This window comes from Acanthaster planci, linkage group LG12 (assembly GCF_054643075.1).
Source record: "Acanthaster planci isolate LZ-2023a linkage group LG12, COTS_SCS, whole genome shotgun sequence".
NCBI classification, from domain to species: domain Eukaryota; kingdom Metazoa; phylum Echinodermata; class Asteroidea; order Valvatida; family Acanthasteridae; genus Acanthaster; species Acanthaster planci.
Genome location: NC_141788.1, coordinates 15,270,393 through 15,290,698, shown reverse-complemented (window position 1 = coordinate 15,290,698; position 20,306 = coordinate 15,270,393). Strand labels below are relative to the sequence as shown.

Sequence of the window (20,306 nt, the reverse complement as noted above, 5' to 3'; positions counted from 1 at the left end):
CCTGCACGTGACTGGTCCCATTCACACTGGATTTTAAGTTTTCAAAATACAGGGTATTTTGACAGTTTTCCTGTAAAAAGGCACTTGTGATCAATTACGTTTATAACACAATACTTCCCCCCCAACAAAATTAGTTCTTTCAAACCACATTTCCAAAGATCAACTTGAGTGCTAATGAACTACATGTAGATGTACATGTAACTCTGAGCAAACTTCAGGAATTCACAAATTACAAAGAGCATATTGTTTATCAAGTAGAATTGTTACAACTCAATCGGCTCATGTACCAGTACTACAGTAGTATGAGATCACTTGACTGACCTATGGATGCACACGCTGACATTTCAAGCTTTGTCTCCATTTTTTGTAAAGCTTTTCACACATACGTGCCATGTACATCAACATGTATATACTTTTAAAGGTCAAATGCAACTGATATTTCCATCTCCAAATTAGAAAAATAAGAATAACAACAATCCTTGCTCCAAGTTATCCCTTATTAAATAGAGTTGAGATGTTTGGGGTTTCATCATGTGCACATGCTGTGTGGTCAGTGCCAACTGAAAAGGCCATCCAGTCTAAATATTAGTCCCGAGTTTGAATATCTGTAAGTCCTACAATTACATTTGAGACGGCATTCAATATTTCTACAATGGTTTGCCTCTCTCTGGAGCACACTTCCAGTTTGCCTTAATAGCAGAATTTCGTTATGTCAAGAAAATTCCACCAATTCTGATCATTTCCAACTGACACAGAAAGCTGCCTGCACTACAAACATACTCCTACCGTATGTTTCAAACTATTGTGCTTTCAGTAGCCAGTTAACTGACATTCAACCACAGTACTCGTACATGTGCAATCAAACCAAAGATTAAAAATGTGCTCATGCCATAACATGTACCGTACATGCATGTACAGCGCTGTAAAAACTATCTGACTGCATTGTACCAGTACATTAAGGTACAAGTTGTTTCTTGCTCTGTGGTTCCCCTGCTAGGTTTGGCATTCACTTGGTGATAGGGAGGTATTTCTGTTATGCTTCAAGCTTGTGGTTCATGCATGCACTGTACATGTTCAAACTGCAATCTGACCTGACTCAAATACCCAGCACAAGGTAACCTTACTGTGATACAATCCCTTCAATAAACTGCAGAATGTACACAAGCATGCATGTTAATGTACAATGTAAGTACATCATGTAGGGCCTACACATCAAACCTATCTGTGAGCTCAATCCACAAGAATTTATGCTCTGTCAGTTTGCTGCAAAGCTGTGTTAAGTCTAATTAGGTTGAGGAGATAATTGGCTTAAAAAATAATCCGATAAAATAAACAAACTCATGATGAGCTGGGTAAACTTGAGAGTCATTCTTTACAACTATTTTTACAAACCATGCTGACAGCTTTTCATAAGGAACTGATAATTAACGAGGTTACTAATTTGGTTGGGACAATGTTTATACAACTTGACAAACCCTCTCAGATGTTGGGTGATTACAAATTACACAGCCTAACCCATATTGGGAGGCCCCTGTTTGCGCTGAAAAAATATGCAAACACTGTCCAGTTGAACATGAAACAGCCAGACCACAGTGGGGAAATTTGTTGACCCAGTTCTCTTCCCTAGCAAAGGTGCAGCTTCAATTAAAAACATCCCATAATGCTTCAGGGGCTGTTCCATTTGTTTCACGCCCACGCACGTCTATGGCACATATCAAACACATCGCTTAGTGGGTACATGTAGCTCTTCTTTTTCTTTTTTTTGCATAAAAGTAGTCAGGTCCAGGGCATTTGGATAATGTACACTTTTAATATCAAAGACAATCTCCGTAGTAATCCTTAATATTGAATCTGGGCTTTCTGTTCAAGCAAGATTCCTCAAACCAATTAACAAACTACAGAGTTCCCACTAGACACTTACATTCAGTTATTCAAATGCAATTTTCCAAGCTTTACAATTTCACTGTTTCATTTTTGGGGAAAGTTTCCAGTTTCACCCGCACAGGGTACAGTACACAACCGAAGGTTTACCCTGAAGAGACGTTCACGGATCTTAATATTTTTTAGTTTTGGCTCAGCATCTTGATGGAGAATACCCACAAGAATTTTTACATTATTAGTCTTCGTGATGATCGTGTAAATTTTAAAACAAGTGGCATAACAGATCTTATAAAAAGGGGGCCTTTTAGTGGACTTTCGAATCAGACCTGTACTTAACTGAGAAAAGTAGGTACATATAAACCACACTGTGACAAATTTGGTGATGTGAGGCCATGAGTTTTCCCATAACATTGAAAAATGCAACAAGCTTGGGACTGAAGAGATTCCTCACTGCATTTTTATTCCTCCATGCTGTTCGCAAGCTAGGTTAGGATAATTGCTTATCTTCATGAAGGGTGGGGAACCTGCAACCTCTGAGGTGCAACTACTGTACGAGTAAGTATAGTTTGAATCACTGAATAGTTGGTAGGCCTATACAGTATGAACTCCCAACATCTTCTACTTTTTACGCTCCTCTTAATAGTGCAGTCTGTATGCCATGCTGTCTCACTGCTTTCACTTGACACAAGGGATGAAAACGAATAAATAAGATGGTATACAGCAAAAAGGTTTCAATGTATATTATCCAATATTTCAGTACTCTAATACAAAATTCTTTGGGTTTTGATGTTTTCTGATAATACACAGAATTTACTAAAATCTTATTTTGGCCAACATATCCATATATACATGTACATGTAGTACATGTAGCCAATTACTGCTTGCATCAATACAAGGCTTGGAAATTTGTACATAACTTGTGCGTTAATACATGTACATTAATAACACAGTTCCAACTTCTCTGATTTCAACATGATTTTACATGTACACCCTACGGGGTTAGGGTTTGGTTGTCAGTCCTATCTATCATTCTTGTGTGTACAGGTCACACTATACTTATACACATGATGTAAAATATGTGACAGACATTGGGTTTTTTAAGGTAGGCTTAAGACCGGGGCACTGCATAACCTAACTTTTAAAATGTGTGCATGTGTACCCTACATACATATATATGCACAGACTTACACATGTACATGTACACAATGTACATGTACATGTACAGTACTTATACAAATATTGTATATGTACATGTCCAGGAACACAAGTGCTTCATGTTATTACATACATACGTACATACTGTACTCAGTAACTGTACAATGTATATGTACATGTACAGTTGAATATACAAACTGCATCCTTGAAAATAAACAGAACCAGTAGGGATCGGCCTAAAATGGAAGCCCCAAATTTTCTCGACATTCAACAATTTCAAAGCATGTACTTACAGAATAAAGAAATCTCGACGATAGAAACTACATGTATGTCCATGTTCCAAAAGTCTGCTTCAAGGGCGGAAGTTTCATACGCAAAAATGGTCTCAGAACATTAGCAAACTACATGTACATCATACATATACCAGTAAATGTTCCAAGACCACCACTTCCAAAGCCAGCACTAAGAATTATCTTTCTATAGATTGAGACGACCATGCTTGCAAAGATTGGAATAACAAGCTCAAACACTCGTAATCCCCCTGGTCTATCCTTTCAAGCCAATTCTGCTCAGAAGCCAGTAAAATAAACAGGCTGCTGCTTAACCAGAGGGGGGGGGGCTAGTTTTCAGTACTGGCTCTACCACAAGATATTGGCTGGTATTCACAAGGTGTGAACTCAATCCACTGTTTGTTTTAAGTATTGAACAAGTGGACACAGGTGACAATGCCCAACACCAACTGGTCACTTAGCTGGCTTTTGTCTCTGGATTTTGAGTTTGAAAGACCGAACAAGAAGTCAGAATGCAAGCTTTTGAGTAGATGTCCATCATTCTATTTATAGATGGGTCCTGTTTACTAGGCCTTTTACTCTGGGTGTGACATCTAAGAAGCTTTAAAAGTCAGGAGGTATGACAAAGGCTGATCATGCTAGCCTACTGGTAGATGAAACGTCTGTAACAACAATGTCCAGTCACTTCTGGACTGGTTCCCAACCCACCCACCCAGTCATCCAAACTCCTCCTTCCTTCTACACTGATTTTTAGAGCATTTTCAAAGTGAGTGGATTCAGCTTAGACTTCAGTTTCACTTTTCCTGTCAGAGCTTGAAAATGTAGTTTCTAATACTGCTTCAAAATGGCTGGATCCAGCAAAACCAAAAGTCTAAGCCGAATTCCCTCGTTTCAAAAACGCTCCTAACAACATGCCTGGAATAGTACAACCGCAGAACAACAAATGTGCCCTTCATTCAATCTGGTTGCCCAGGTTACACTGAAGCCAATTAGCATACTGTACAATTGTACATATACATAATATTTTGCATACATGTATGACCCCTATGGATTTTTACTGGATGCCCAACTGAATCAAAATTTGACATGAGCACAATATCAGAATCAAGCAAGGACCCAAACAGAATATGACAGGATGGTGGAAAGCATTCTCTGACTACTAGTACATAGTGCACAAAGAACAAGATTTCACAGCTGCACACGTACAGTACAGTATGTATAGGAGCAAAGAGATTCTCATCACTATTCACCCAAATCTGACAGACCCAGACCCAGCTGCAACTGTTAGCAAATCACCGTTGGGAGTTTGTTAAGAACATACATGTACATATGCATGTACTGTACCGGTACAAGTACATGTACATGTAGAAGAAGGAAGCTGTGGCAGAATTTGTCAAGGAGCGTATTAATACAGTACCATAGTATGGAGCTTGCGTGCACTGCATGAGGCTTCATGCCTGCTATGCTAAAGAATATGCTCCTGGCTTCTAACACCTTGCAATGAGTGCTTAAAGCTAGACATTCCATCATTCAACTGATCACTATACTTCAGGCATGCTTTCCACGTGCCCTGCGATCCCTGCACTCAGCACAGCACCAAGAACAAAATAGAAACCTTAGACTGGTTGAGAAAATATCAAATATTGCTCATACACAAATATTGCCAAGAGCTGGCAGGCTGCCCAAAATAAACAAGAGGAGACAAGAATTTTGTTCTACACAAAGTGTACCAGTAGTGGAAACTGTGTATACATGTAAGTGTCACGTGCAGTACTCGATGACTTCATTTGTTAAATTTACGTAAAATGTAACCGCGCATATGCAGAGACTGAGCACGTGTGCTGGTATGCATGCGTCACATTTGACACAAAACGGGTTTGTGGAAGAAAATCCGGGAACTGGTTGGTCAACCACATTGGTGTAACATGATTCCCGGAGCTTCAGCAATGCAGTGGCTACATGTATACGGGATACTGACTAAAGCCAGGAAATGTTATAAACAACGTGTATACATGTATACATGCATGTAACCAGGACCGGGGATATATCTGTTCCCAAGAATCTCGGTTTACACAAAGTCAATGACGCATCAACTTCTAAAGGGAGAGAAGTATTTTGTTTTGTTTTTCGTTATTTCGGTACTTTGAAGGCTAATTTCAACAACCATGACAACTCACACTATTTGTACATGTACCAAGCAAGTACAGCATAACATATACATGTACTGGTATGTGTGTAAGATAACATATCCAGTTTCAGCTCTTCGCTGAAATGAGGAAGTCTCTTTTGTGAGGTTTTCTCAATTCATTACCAACCAATTAAGCCATTAATGTTGAGTACATGTACTTGTAGGCCTATTTTCATTTGGTTCCATTATCCTCAAAAGTACATGTACATGTTTATATTTACTTGTAAAAACCTATTTAAAAAGAATCAAAATATTTGTGCACTGGAATTTAAGTGAGGGGAAAACTGCAGTGCTTCTGCTTAGATAAAAAACTACATGTACATGTACATGTACTTTGTAATGGTACATGTGTCTGATTTGCGACACAAAACCAAATGCAATCAGCCTTTTACGGATTAAATTTGAATAAAATCTGGTACACTTGCTGGTAGTTACAATGTAGCTAAGTGAACACACATTGTAAACTAACAATTTGAATTCCCTAGACAAAAGACACTGTTGCTACAGGTATATACATGCACATGTATCTTATGATATAAGCTTTGGCATAGCGACCATCCCTGGAATGGACAGGTTCCAGTGTAATGGAGCAACGTAAAAGCTTGCCATGAATCATCAGGTAAGGGGGTACTACTACAGTCACTACTACATGACATACCAGTAGCAGCAGTGTCTTTAGTATGGACAATTCGAATTGTTCACTTGAATTTAAAGAACTCGGTGTACCAGATTTTATTCAAACTTCACTCACAAAAGGCTTATTCAATCACCATGACATGGCTGTTGACCGGTACTGGTACTCGTAACATATATGTACATGTACAAATTGCACATGTTTGTTTAAATGTTTTAAATAAAATGAATAATATTTTCATTTCTTCTTCCTTTTTTCAATTTTGCATTTTCCCTAAAGTTTCCCCCATAAAAACATTAGGGCTGCACTGTCAAAATGAGTTACATGTAGACTGAGAAACAGGAAGCATAACAATTTTTTACCTTCCGTCTGAGGGCAGGGTGTGTCTGAAATTAATTAAAGTAGGATTTTCCAAACAAATGCATTGCTGGATGCCGAATATTTTTCACCTGCTGTTGATGAGATAAGTGTTAATGAGCTTTAATATAACCATTAGCATATCGGTACCGACTGTAAAGAATGCATCTACATGTATGTGCTCACTAAAAAAAAAATACATCTGTATGGCTTCAAGTGTTGCTTAGCTACATGTACATGTATATATTGGTATAACCAGATACAATGTACATGTATGTTTGTCCGAAACTCCATGGATTTGGGGCTAGCCGTTTCTTTAATCTGTGAAAATCCAACAAATATGTACATGTTCCAGTATGTACATGTACATGTTCTAGTACATGCATTAAAATAGGCATTGGTCACTGTAGCGTTATAGCATGTACTTGTACATTTTGGATAAAAACCCAAAAATATGTATCTTATAAAATTCAAATTTTCCACAGAAAAATGCAGTTAAGTCACAATGACAAGGAATTTTTAAAAAAATCATGAGAATAATAAGAAAATGGCTGTGGTACTGGTATGTAACTGGATATTTTTGTCTAAAACTCCCTGGATTTGGGCTTGAGGTTTCCTTAATCTGTTACAATCCAACATCCAACACATGTTCTACATGTACAGGTACATGCATGTGTTTTAAATAGAAGGTTTTGCACATTCTTCACTTCAGTAAGTACCCTACATGTACATGTACATTTTCACTAAACAATAAGGATATGACACAAACTTCAAATTTCCCAAAGAAAAATGCACACAAGTCAAAATGACAAAATTACAACATTTATGAGACAAACAAGCATATGGGTGACAATGTACAGTATACAAGTATGAAATCAAAGCAGATCCTTATTCGATTTGATGCTACTGGTACATATACATGTAAGACTTTTCACATTAACTTGGGCACTGTAAACTCAATCAGTGCAGGACTGTGTGTTTAAAATTACCAGTAGCTAAAATACTGCAGAGGGCATGCCAGCTAAATTTGGAATTGACTTGGGCTTTGATAAACATATAGGGGCCTATGTGTAGACAACACAGGGCAGTGAGAGTGGTTCCATCTCAGAACTGTATACCCAACAACCTGGTACTGAAAAAAGCACGTAATTGACAAGCATTTTGCAAGTTCACAGAATGGAAAATGTTTATCACTGTAATACCATGATAAAAGCATTCATACATGTACATGGATGTATAAACACACAAGTTTGTTTTCTTAGGCAAACCTGTATTTTGGCACTTTGCACAATGTTTAATAGAAAAAAATAGTGCGAACTGAATTACGGATTTATTCTCAACTTCAGTATGATTATTCATTCTTGAATTAATCATTTCTTTAGAACAAGCACTGTTAAGATGTTAATCATCCAACTTGATCTGAATCCATAATGGACACTTTTGTGAGGAATTTTCAACTGATACCTTGTACAATATACCCCCATCAAACAGCATGGAGTAAACCATCTTTGACAAGAGACAAATGTTTCAGACATTTGTCAATGCATGAAGATAAAAGGCAAAGGGTCTTTTTCCCCTATAAAATGCCAACTTCACATGCCTGTGGAATTCTGATAGATTCAGGATGCACTACCAATAGGCATAGGGGCTTAAGGAAAAATGCTGCATGTACATTGTACGTAGTAAACAGCACGTGGGTGAAACAGGTTCAATGACACAAAATCATTTGACCAACTGGCCAAAGTCACGGCACTGACAACGGAAGTTTTACAATGGGAAGGAAACAGCACATCCAAAGAAAATTCCGGGCTTAATCAAGGGGAGTAAAAGTTGATGGTGGACTTGTACACGTACATACTGCTTTTGGGTAGCTCCATGAGATTCAAGATTAACAGTTGTTTTTATTAGCATGGAGTCAGACCTCTGAGCATTCTTCACAAACCACAAAAATCCAAACCACCATCCATTAACCCGATAACCCTTCCCTTCCTCTCTCTCCCCATTCCTAATCAATAAACATTGATCCGAAGCATCGATCGTATAAGGATTCATCCTCAGGGGCTCGGTCGCTTCTAAAGCCTTTGAATAGCAACACACCCCTCTGTCAAAAAGGTCTGAATCGCGGCAGGACCACTGGGGCGTGATAGTGATCTTATGAGGCCCAAAGGGTACCAGTACCGGTACATACATGTGGGACTTTTCACAAGAGTAGGGGAGGGACAACAGGGCAATTCCAATTGATCAATTAGGAAGGTTTTCTCTGGATATTGTTGCAATTATTGATTTGATTATTGATATCATTCTTGACCTACATGTACAAGACATACACTGTAGAAGCATGTCACTTTTGTTTCAGTTTGAAAATTTTCATCATACATCTAAATGACCATTCACAATGGTATTTTTTTTAATACTACTTTGATGGTAAGAGCATTCTTGGTTATTTTTGTAATCTCAATGTGATGGAGTGGCTTCTCAAATACATGTAGAAGGCATTTGTGACAGAAATTGATAGGAATGCTGTTGAGGGAGACATTGATGAATGACATCCAATGACAAGGATCACCACTGGCTTGCAAGGTCACAGCTCAAAAACTAATTATACCTACAGAACATATGAACTGACTGAAAAATAGGACATGATCTGTACACCTTCAGAAATGATACTGATATCCCAGGCCTTTTTTTTCATATAGTACGTACATGTAGCTCAAATCATGTGGATCACTGGGGACATACATGTAATTGACGGCATTGTTCCTCACTGACTCATACTCATACTATTTTGAGGACTGAGCTGGATCTTGCCTGGGCAGGTACCCGTAGTGCAACACACAACTATGATGAAGTCCACCACGGCAAAACCTGCCCTAGGCAAGTACTGTACACGTACCACATACATGATGTTACAGTATGTGTTTGCAGAATTGCATGTGGACACCTACATGTACATGTATACTGTGGGTGCACATCTCTTGTTTGACCCACATTTGACCTCATGCTGTGATGTCATCATGGAACAGGGCAGGTGTACATGTCAGTTTGCTTCTGGTATGTTCTGCTCAAAACAAAACGGAAATCCCCAACACTTGCTAATCACATCTGCATCCAAATATTTTGGTTTGTAAATTGCCCAACAAACTGACAAATTTACAATAGTGCATCTGTGTCTCCACACGATGTATTGCATCAACTCAAATGGTATTCCATTGAGATCCTGAAATGTTGCATTTACACTGAGTGGCGCAGGTACTTCCGGTGTGTACAACAGGTACACATACACCTGTGTGTAATTAACTTCAATGTTGTTTTTTTTAATCTCGCGCCACAATCGCCACATACCATATTTTGTAGTGAAGGATAGGGTTGCCTGGAGTTGGAAAATTTCATGTTTCAAGTTGCATACTCGTACATGTACAAGTATTACGTACATGTACATGTATGTGTAACTAATACATTGAAGCACAGACAAATTGACTACTTTTTCACAGCTCAGTGAATGTACTGATGCCCATGTACATGTAGGTACTATCTATGTATGTGGGGCTCAGTGAATTACTGATACGTACCATACATGTGGCAGCAAATTCTACATATCGGTACATGTATTACAGATTACCTGAACATGCACCAGCACTTGTATGTTCTACAGTTAAATTCTACAAAAACAATTGATTGGGATACGTTACTTTGAGCATGACCAGTCAGCACTGATTCATGCATGCCTTGAAGAAAAAATATCAGTGGTTTATGACATACAGGACAAAAATGGTCCTACAATGTGCAGACCATCGTTTACAGCAAGTACTTGACCCTGCATGGTTGTACATGTGGAGGGCTTGTGACCCGGACACAACTTCTTAGGAGTGATGATGGCAAGATGACATTTGCCAAGGGCTCTCCCTGTTTATTATTGGGACAGTCGCACAGCATTCCGCGACCCAGCAAGGCAAGCAATTTCCCTCCCATATGCCAGTGCTTAAAAGACATCATCTGTATTCACGTCAACAGCTTGAACAGCAGGGGTTACAGGGAACAAGGTTCATATTATGTGTACATGTATAGTGTATGAGGGCACAAGCTCAGATGTGTCGTGTTGACGTTGCAGCTCGGGTAAATGGAATTGATGGGTGCCAGTAAAAGTTCAAAATTTTAAAATGATTTCGAGACCAAGACTAACATCCTGATTAGAAACTTGTACACCAACTCCAAGATATGCCAGATGGAAAAGCTGGCTTCATAAAATTTGATAATATGAATTTTTAGAAATATTTGATCAGGCTAAACTCATGAGTCATATGTTAAACTTTAAATCAAATTTCGAAATACATTTAACTCTGAGCGATGAGACATCAAAATGTAATTCAATCTAACCACAATGAGCTGACGTAATAAAAACTCACCGACTTCAGGATTGAAGATGAACTTCAGTCGGCTAAGGGATTCCGAGAACGTCCTGACGTCCTTGGTCAGCTGGAGTATTTCCTCGTGGTTGACAAGAGGCGTGTCCATGCAGTCAGAGTTGAGGCTGGTGGACGAGCCCGTCTTGGAGGACCGCCGGCCCAGCTTGGGTGATCCTGTCACAACAGCCACACTAGCCGGCCGCTGACTGCTGCCCCCACCACCACTGTCGCTGGACTCCGACCCCCGCTTGCCGCCTTTTAGGCCACGGGAGCGCATGACCACATCCGAATCGGGCAGTGGGAGAGTGTCCTTTCCGGTGAGTGAGGAATGATGGGATAGCTGGTGGGGCACATGGTCCAATGACGACACCTCAGGACTCAGCCGATCCATGCCGCTAGCATCCTGTGAGATACGTAAACAAAGATACACTGTAAGAAATGCCTTGCTTTTTGGGACATATTATGGATTCCACAAAGATGCTAAAGAACTTCACTTGGCACGACTTTGAAAATGATACAACAAATATCAATATACCGGTACAAATACATGTACACCCCATGCATATTTAAATGTACATTAGTTATCATCCTTGATACATGTGATATATACATAACTGTTCCATTGACAAGGTTTTCCCTACATCTGTGGAGTCAAATCTACATGTCGGTGCAGTACATGTAAGTGCAGTTCATAAACATGAACTTGGGCACCATCGTAGTATTCTACTGTACCTTAAGACACGTGCTAGTACTGGTAAGAATTACAATGTATCGGCACATGTACAGCTGTAAAACACACGGAATGTGACAAATGTCAAAAGAAAATTGACAAACTTCCACGCTGCTAATGCACTGGAAGGATGCACTGCATGGAAATGTATCATATGAATACATGTACATGTTATGATGTGCATGAAGCAATTTTACACGATAACGCAATGTGAATATATTTGCAATCTTACAGGTAAAGCGGTTATCTAATTATAAAAGCGACTCCTTGAAGATATTGAAGCACACTAAAAGTATGTTCCCAACTCTCGTAGTATCAGCTGAATGTTGTCCTTGGAACTCCAACGCTGCGTTTACACTTGATCCAGTGAGGAGGATCAGATCCGGCGGGGGGATCAGATCCGGATCAAAACGTTTGTAGATGCAATGCAGGAACAGATCCGGTTCAGATCCCGTGTGCATGATCAGAGTAAACACAACACGAGATCAGATCCGGATTAGATCCCAGAATTTGACGTAACTACATCCGGTGCAAGTTTTGAAGCGAGCGAAAAACAAGTCTGTGTCATCGTGAAGACCTACACGTCATGTACATGTATACTTAAATGACAATGTACACGTACCATACATATGCTGTTGGCCGGGCCGGCACGTACATAACCAGCATTACGCTTGTTCCCAATTAAGCCCATGTGCTTTCATACTGTGAGTTGGTAGTAAACTGGTACTTGCACATTCCCATGCTTTTTCCACGTCACCTTCGTGGCTTTCGTTACCGATGCATAATGCTCATCCCAAACCTTCCATTTCCCCATTTTTCATCTTTAACAACATGAGATAAGACAACGAGACGTATACACAGCACTTAAGTACACGTAATACTGGCTGCCGTTTTGCTCCAGTGCGCATAATCAGTGTACTGTTTGTGTAACCATTACCCTGAAGTTGCAGGGCTTCATCGACGCCAAGCGGGATCAGGATCCAGTGTAACCACGGCACAGATCTGATCCCCCTCGCTTGATTGGTCTCACCGGATCTGATCCTTGTTTGCAGGATCAAGTGTAAACGCGGTGCAAGAGATCTTGAAATTTTTGGCCATCTGCTGGCAGGTCCTCTTACCTTTCTGTTGGTGGATGGAGACCCAGAATTCCTAGAGCGCAGTTTGGCTGTCTTGAGCTTCATCAAGTTTTCACAAGTGCAGCCAGTTTCTGTAACCTACACTCTATAAGCTATCTGCACTACACTTGTCTGTGGAGTTTATCTTTTGTCCCAGTAATGTTGACTATGCATTAGAGCAAACTTATAGCAGTCACGATTATTCACTTGCAGTAACAGTTCAAACATTTAAGCTACACACTGCAAAGTACATGTACATGTATACTTAAGAGCCTCTGTATTCCAACAAAAAATACCAGTGTTGACTGATCACTGTTGACTTGTCAAATAATCTAGAAACCTGCCACCAAATAAAAAACCCATGTGCTTCCTTCCAAGAGTGAGCGTGGTCACTGACGGAAGTGCCCACTTCACCGGCATGTGACCGCAAAGCTGGAAAGTTCTTTTGAAGCTACCGGTACCACTGACGTCAGAGTCTTCGGATTTTTTTCTTTTTTAATGACAACCAACTGTCACAGCAGAAACATTTACTCCTACACAGTCACAGATGACCCTTGTGAGTCCACCCCAGCTTTTTCTGATGTGGTTTTATTTATGGCCCACATCTTGATCATATAAACCGATAACATTAACAAACAACAGCAGTGACAGATAATCAGGGCTCACACAAGAGTTACTCACACACTTCAATGAACAATTATCCAACCCTCTAGTCACTGTACACACTGTCAGATTTTCCATAGTAAATCTGCAACTGATACTGGGGTATACTACATTTACATGTATCTCACCCTTCTCGGCAATCTTTTTTACGACAAAGCCCACATCTGCCCTGCCTCTTTTGTTTTCGTCCTCTTTCAATAAAAGAAAGAGCAAGGTATCACTTCCAAACACAAAAGTCAGAGGTCAATGGGAAAGATTAGCTGGAAACAGAGTTCCCGTGACAAATTGATTCCCCTAACCAAGTTGAAACGAGGACAGAGGTCACAGCTCTGGAGTGGTTTTGACCCAGCTCTGTGACAGTCATTGCATCATGTGCAATCATTCTATGTCACAAGGGACATTACTGCACACCTGTTTTTAACTGATTAATCTTTTTCCCAGTGGAAAGTAAACACAAGAGGCAAAACTGGTGTGTGATGGTATTTGAGCAGTTTTCGGGCATATGTGAAACAAAACAGTTACCCAACTGTTGGCTCAATACTGCATGTAACAGATATTCCTACCAGGGAAGTTTCTGTGAAGCTCACATGTACTGTACATGTACATGTATAATATGTACATCCATGTGTGTTCTTACTCACAAAATTGGCTTCCAAATCCTAAAAGGGGATCAACATTATTAAAGTAACATCTACCGGTAGCCAACACAAAGCTAAGAAAATTCTATTTGAAATGAAAACTAGGTTCATTATGATTAACACAAAAACAGTACACTGATTATACTTGGTGACAGGGTTTCCTTTTCAAATTACATGTAAGACGACCCACTTCACCAGGAGAATCCCTGCTTGTTGACATCACAAAATCCAATTGATTTTGATTTTGTTCCATGTACCGGTACAGGTAACTAGCGCTAACCTTAACCCTGCTGAACTAAAAAGAAATTATCGAACAGGAAAAAAATAAATCCTACTCTAGTAAACCCATCAGAATTCCATAGAAAAACAAGTGTCTTTTTGTTTTGCTCGGATTAACCACAGCCAATAAAATTTATTCATGTTTTTATATCTTCATATATCAGCCTCTCTTACATGTATGTCACACACAGGTAGAGAGCTACCGGTAATTAACATCTGCGTTAAAAGAAAACTACAGAAACAGCACAACCACCAAATACATTTACTGCACATGTACGAAGAGGCCATGAGATTCAGAAAGGGAGCATGCAGACCATGAAATTAAGAAAAACACTTTCTGCAAGAAAACTACAGGTCTGTGGTTTTGCAGGCACCGGTAGATCTCACGCCAATCGCCTACAATAAGTACATGTACATATAATGTGAAACCTTAGAAAGGCCGATGTAATAATTTATTCATGGCAAATTGGTTTCAGTCTCCATTAGACATCATTTACTCATGAATGCAGCAATGGCATTTTCCCCCAAAGCTTCAATGTACCTGGTTTTGCAGCCAATTCAATTAAATTTAATTTGTTGTGGCATTTCTGCAGGCACACGCTGCACGAGTATACATACACTAGGCGTGTGCGTGCACGTACTGTACAAAGGTCCGTGGGGAAGAGGAGACACTCATTCCAAATTCAAAAGCAAATTTGTGTACAAAAAGCAGAAAAGTAATTAAACATGTACAACGTACAGTACATATTCGCAGAGACATGACCGTTGAGATAACTGTACTGTATTTGAAGGCTATTTGACCCCCACCCTTAACAGGAATTTTGTGAAGGTGCTCTCGTTTTCTTAATATTTTTTAGAGTACAAAAATGAAAACTACATACTGATAATTACCAGTACGTTGTAGCTGTCTACAAGCATTGACTTTTTTGGGGGGGTGTGTGAATATTATTCAGAAAATATCAAGGGCCCATGCAATTAATTTTGTTCAATACACCCTTGGATAATGCATCTTAAAGTTTACGTCATTTTTAAGGTATTTGGGGGCATATGTTGCTATTATGCTGATGCTAATTTTCACATGAGAAATGTTGTAAAAGAGCAAACTTTGAGTTCAGATATTGAACTGTAAAAACCGATGTAAAACATAAAGGCAAAAGTGCCCTCTGTTGTCCAGAAAAACTTAAAATAAAAACACAAACTTTTTAATACGGTACATTTGACTTGAAAAGTACTTCAAATAGTTTTCATACATTTAAGAAGAGTTTTAGGATGCAAGAAAGCATGCCTAAGAAAATACGAAAAATTCATCACATGGACCCTTCAAGAGGTTTTAGTTTAAACATTCTTTATGCAAACTTCCACGATTAGGATTAAATACATATCTGCACTTCTACTCAAAAATGACTTCAGTGGATCATCCCTGACTTCATGTCAGAAATCACTCTTTCTTCCAATATCGACTCAAAGAACAGCCTGCATGCAATGTGACCAGTAAAGTGGGAGAGTAACTCACCGGCTGCACGGTGATGTACGGCAAGCTGGCAAAGCGCTTGCGGATGAAACGCGGCGAGGTGATCAAAGCCTTCATGTGCAGCTTCATGTTGGATGCGCTACTGCTATTTTCCATTGCTGCTGTCTGACGGGAAATGTCCAGCCTCTAAAGAACAGCAGTGGTAACAGTAGAACGAAGTGGGAGCAGCAACGTGTCTCAACAGTTATGCTGTGGAAGCCGCAGACCCACTGCAGTATGGTGCATGTTCTTATCATAGATTAGAAGATTTGACAACAATCGTTTCAACCGAAGTATCAAATGAAGGTGCGGAGTATGCGTAGGAATGTAAGGACAAAAACATAGGCTGGCAGCGAGGAATAAACTTCACACCAGTTGCGTCTTTGCAGCCACTGATTTTGAGTAGTTTGTGTTGTGTCTAAAAGTTTCATAGGCCAAGCATGTGAGTTCAATATAAAACTTTCCATCAGATGGGCAGAAATTCTCTTCAACCACGCATTTGAAGGTGAAATAAATCAAAAACAATCTATAGCATTGGCGCACGATAACTTGAAAGCAATTCCTCCATGTTTCACAAGTTTCGGGAGAAAACATTTCCTGGAAACTGACTCTTGTTTTTAAAAAAAATGCGATTGTAAACACATTGATGCAAAAACAAATTCCGCATAAACAATTCCAGGTTATCTGTATCAGCTTTATCACAGGCCAATTAATTCACTCATCATTCTTCCTTTCAGAGATTTGCCACTAGCCATCGACAACTTCCTTCCTGTCACTGTGGGCTGCCTGTTTCAGAATTGCTTGGTCATCACTTATAGTGTTTCAAAGATGTTTGTATTTGGTGACAATTTGACACTGGGGTCGCAAAATATCACTTCTCCCTTCTTTTCTGCAATATAACTGTTCTTTCAAAATTCAAATGCAATACAACTGTTCTCTGAAAATGCAATTTCATCACAAATTATATTTTAGCTCTTTGATTTTTTTCAAGCCTGAAATGTGCAAATTTTGACATCTTGGTCTGATTGCATATTCAGAAAATAGCATCCGTTTGGGATAAAAATAATCTGCAACTTCTGCACAATTCAGAAAAGCACTGGATTCAATTTCATATGTGCATCAGTAATAAAGTGACAGCGCTCAAGTTGACGATAGAAAATGTAAATAAGTCACTTGATGGGTATCAAATGCCACAGAAGGTCACGGCACTTTGATGATTCAAACCAACACAAGAAACGTCAATGATGAGAAGCATGTACCTGTATACACTGGTATGGAAAGTTGACAGCCGTTTTTGCTGCTTTTCTTTCAGCGCACCTCATTTGGCTTTTCAAACAGCACAGGCCATGACTTGAATGGGTACTGTAAAAAGAGCCTGACATCAAGTGCACACAGCTGCAGCTTTGAAAACATCCACACAAGTGGCGGGGGAAAATGGAAACTTTCATGTGATGAAGTCATCAACAAACATTTTCATAATGCACATCCAAATTTCTAACTGTCATGTTTATCCTGAAATAGACAATGGCGGTAGATGTTTGCATCACAACAAAAGGATCTGCAACCAGAGAAGGTGGTGGAAACTAAAGCATCAATTTCTGTGGAAATACTGGATATTTATCAATCTGGAGCTACTGTACAGGTACAAGTATGTTTTTTCCATCAACAAAGTCAAACTTCAGAATAAGTGTACCAGCGTGTACTCAATGTCTTTCTGACATGGGACTCATTTGAAGATGATACTCCAACTGGGATGCTGATAAAATATTGCAGCGCTGTATTCCTCCCATTGTTAGCATTAATCCAATGTCACGCATAGTGGCTGTGAAGGAAAAAAAAGAGTTGAGAAGTTGTCCTCTCTGCGCCCTTCAGTTTTCGACTCGATGATGTCCGAAGACAGGCCCAATCCACAAAGAGAATAGAAAAATATATCGCTGGCTTTATCTCAGCATGTGCATGTACTTGCCTGTGCACTGCTCTCGCATATGTGTGTGCATACACATCAATGTGCAATGTATACCATATGTTCCAGTCGATATCACGTACACGCATCACCTAGATCAATGACAGTTCCATGTCATAGTCCACTAAGCCCTGTGCAAATTCCGCTCATTATGTGCAGACGCACTGCTCTCAAAATGCTCTAGCACAATCGCAGCATCTTTCAGGGTTTCCCAGAGTTCCTGTCCCCTTACAACATCAAAACATATGCCCCTGTACCGTGAGACTGTATGAAATTTTCTGCGTGTCCAATGCCGTATTGTATGGTTGCTGCTGGCCTGGTCAACCGCCGATGGACCTCTTCACTCTCCGATGAAGAATTCTGCCCTACACAGGTCAAACTTGAAGTTCATCAGCAACATAAAGTCTGTCCTTTCGTCAATATCCAGATTGGGAGTGCACACAATTCCAGTGATCCAGAACATCAATTTTGTCAAGCAAGGACATGTTATCTTGGCTGATGATATGGTTCATCAGTCCCACTCTGCTGCGTAGGTAAACAATGTTTTGACCCATGAGGTTATCACAGATTGTTGAAGCTTGTTTTTTCCTTTCCGGTTTATTATGTTACAAGAGTAATGTCAGCCTGGCTGCTGCCACTATGAATGTGACCATTTTGCCTTAAAGCAAGTTTATGTTCATTTCCACATTTAGAAAAAATGCTTTAATTCAGACATCACTTTCTTTTGCAACTGTTGGAAATGTACAACGCCGTGGTATCAGTACACAATTCTGACCGATTTTTTCCCCATTAATCGCTAACTTACATCACCGCCTGTTCATGTCCATTCATCACCAGCTGGTCCAACAAGTGGTGAAGCGAGAGCATCACACCTCACGTAAATTGTGGAGAGAGAGAAAAAAATCAACATCCATGGGTCACCGTGTGACACCCCAATAAACAGCAAGCTCCACCGCTTGAATCATTTCTCCTTGAAGGGCAATGCACAGACTACCTTACAGAGCAACAGGTCCAGGGGCCATTAAGCTGGGCGGCAGTAAAACAACAACGTACAGCTCAGGCTGTCTGTCAGTCGCACAAATTATGAGAATCAAGAGCAGAAGTCGTCAGAAGGCTATGTCAACACTGCCTCCAACAGTCTCTCCACCTTCCAACCCCCACAGCCTGCAAGTGTCTTACTGCCCAATTAAAATATCTGCAGTGTCCTTCTCCTGTCCGCTGTTTTAATATCCATCTAGAGACATTTACTACAAACTGTTCAAATACCCTGACTAACCATCCCAGGTTTGTCTGCCAAACGGTAGATGAAACATTTATGGCTTTTCTACTTGGCATCTGCGGGTACAAGCAAATCCTTTATGGATGAATCCCAAACTGCTTGATGGTGCCTCGGCTCATTAGTATTCATCATTCAATCCAAATCTAGGCTGGCTTCGGTAGTCGTGACTGCATTGTGCGAATGCTCCGAGAGAAGGAAAGAAGACAAAAAAAGGACGAGCACGAACGAGGGGGACAAAAAAAGAGCTCTACTTTGAGGGGGATTGTGGTTAAATATCAAAGTGCACGCATTAGAATTCATAATCAGATGGTTGAGCCGTCAATTCAGTTACACCATACGGTGTTTCCATTTGTGACACACACACACAATACACACTTGACATGTAGCGGTAGTCACACTGAACCACAATACATGTCTCCTCATAAATGCACTGGGTTTACATGTACCTGTACCGGTATTTCACTATCTGGCTGGGATTCAACTAAGTATGACTCATGCATGAATGATTCTAAATGTACATGTACATTACAAAGTCCTTGGATTTCAAGGACTTGACCTGTTTGGATTTTTTTTAAAAACCAGCTATCAATTTTTAAAAAACTTTCATCAGCAAAAAAGTGATCAAAAAGCAGTCATCTTTTAATACCAGTATGTATGCATAAAAGACAGTTAAAGCCAAGTTTGTCACTGTACCAACACTCCATGCAATCCTGAAAACGACATTTTCAATTAAGTACACATACATGTATTTTACAAGCAAAGTTACCGCAAGTAAACATATAGTAAGGCACAGTTACATGTACAGTTCATTAGAGTACGTGGACCCACATGTACAAAAGGCACATGTACATGCACAGGTACATAATTATGATTAAACATGTGCAAAAAAATGTAAATACACCTGTACAGTACTATCTCACAAGCATAAACTACTGTACATGTACTGGTACCAGTATTTCTGCCTGATTTATAAAGTTATTTTTTTTCAAAAGAGTTCATTTCTTTTATAGATCAGAGTTAATCAAAAAGTCCAAGTCCCCAAACTTAAGCAATACTTCTCCAACAAACATCTGAACTTTTCAAAGAGTAAGTATGTATGACAAAGGCAAACAAGACATAAATTAAATTTGGCTTAGTTAAAAACCGATTCAAAAACACACTTATCAGTAAGAAGTTACTAGACAAAATATTTACATTACATTTTTCTGTTAGCATGGCTGT

General features: G+C 39.6%; 1 protein-coding gene across 7 annotated transcripts in view; it reads right to left on the bottom strand.

Annotated features, from left to right (window-relative positions):
- LOC110989672 (rho GTPase-activating protein 45-like) overlaps positions 1 to 20,306 on the bottom strand; it is a 78,245-nt gene that overhangs the window by 19,650 nt on the left and 38,289 nt on the right. For 5 of the 7 annotated variants that reach the window (XM_022254223.2, XM_022254224.2, XM_087144231.1 and 2 more), the window contains one exon: positions 10,909 to 11,311. In XM_022254223.2, the coding sequence (XP_022109915.2) occupies positions 10,909 to 11,311 (403 nt within the window). Of the gene's footprint in view, positions 1 to 10,908; positions 11,312 to 12,756; positions 13,483 to 15,846; positions 19,463 to 20,306 lie in introns of those variants that run through there. The other 2 variants (XM_022254225.2, XM_022254227.2) reach the window with 2 other exon arrangements.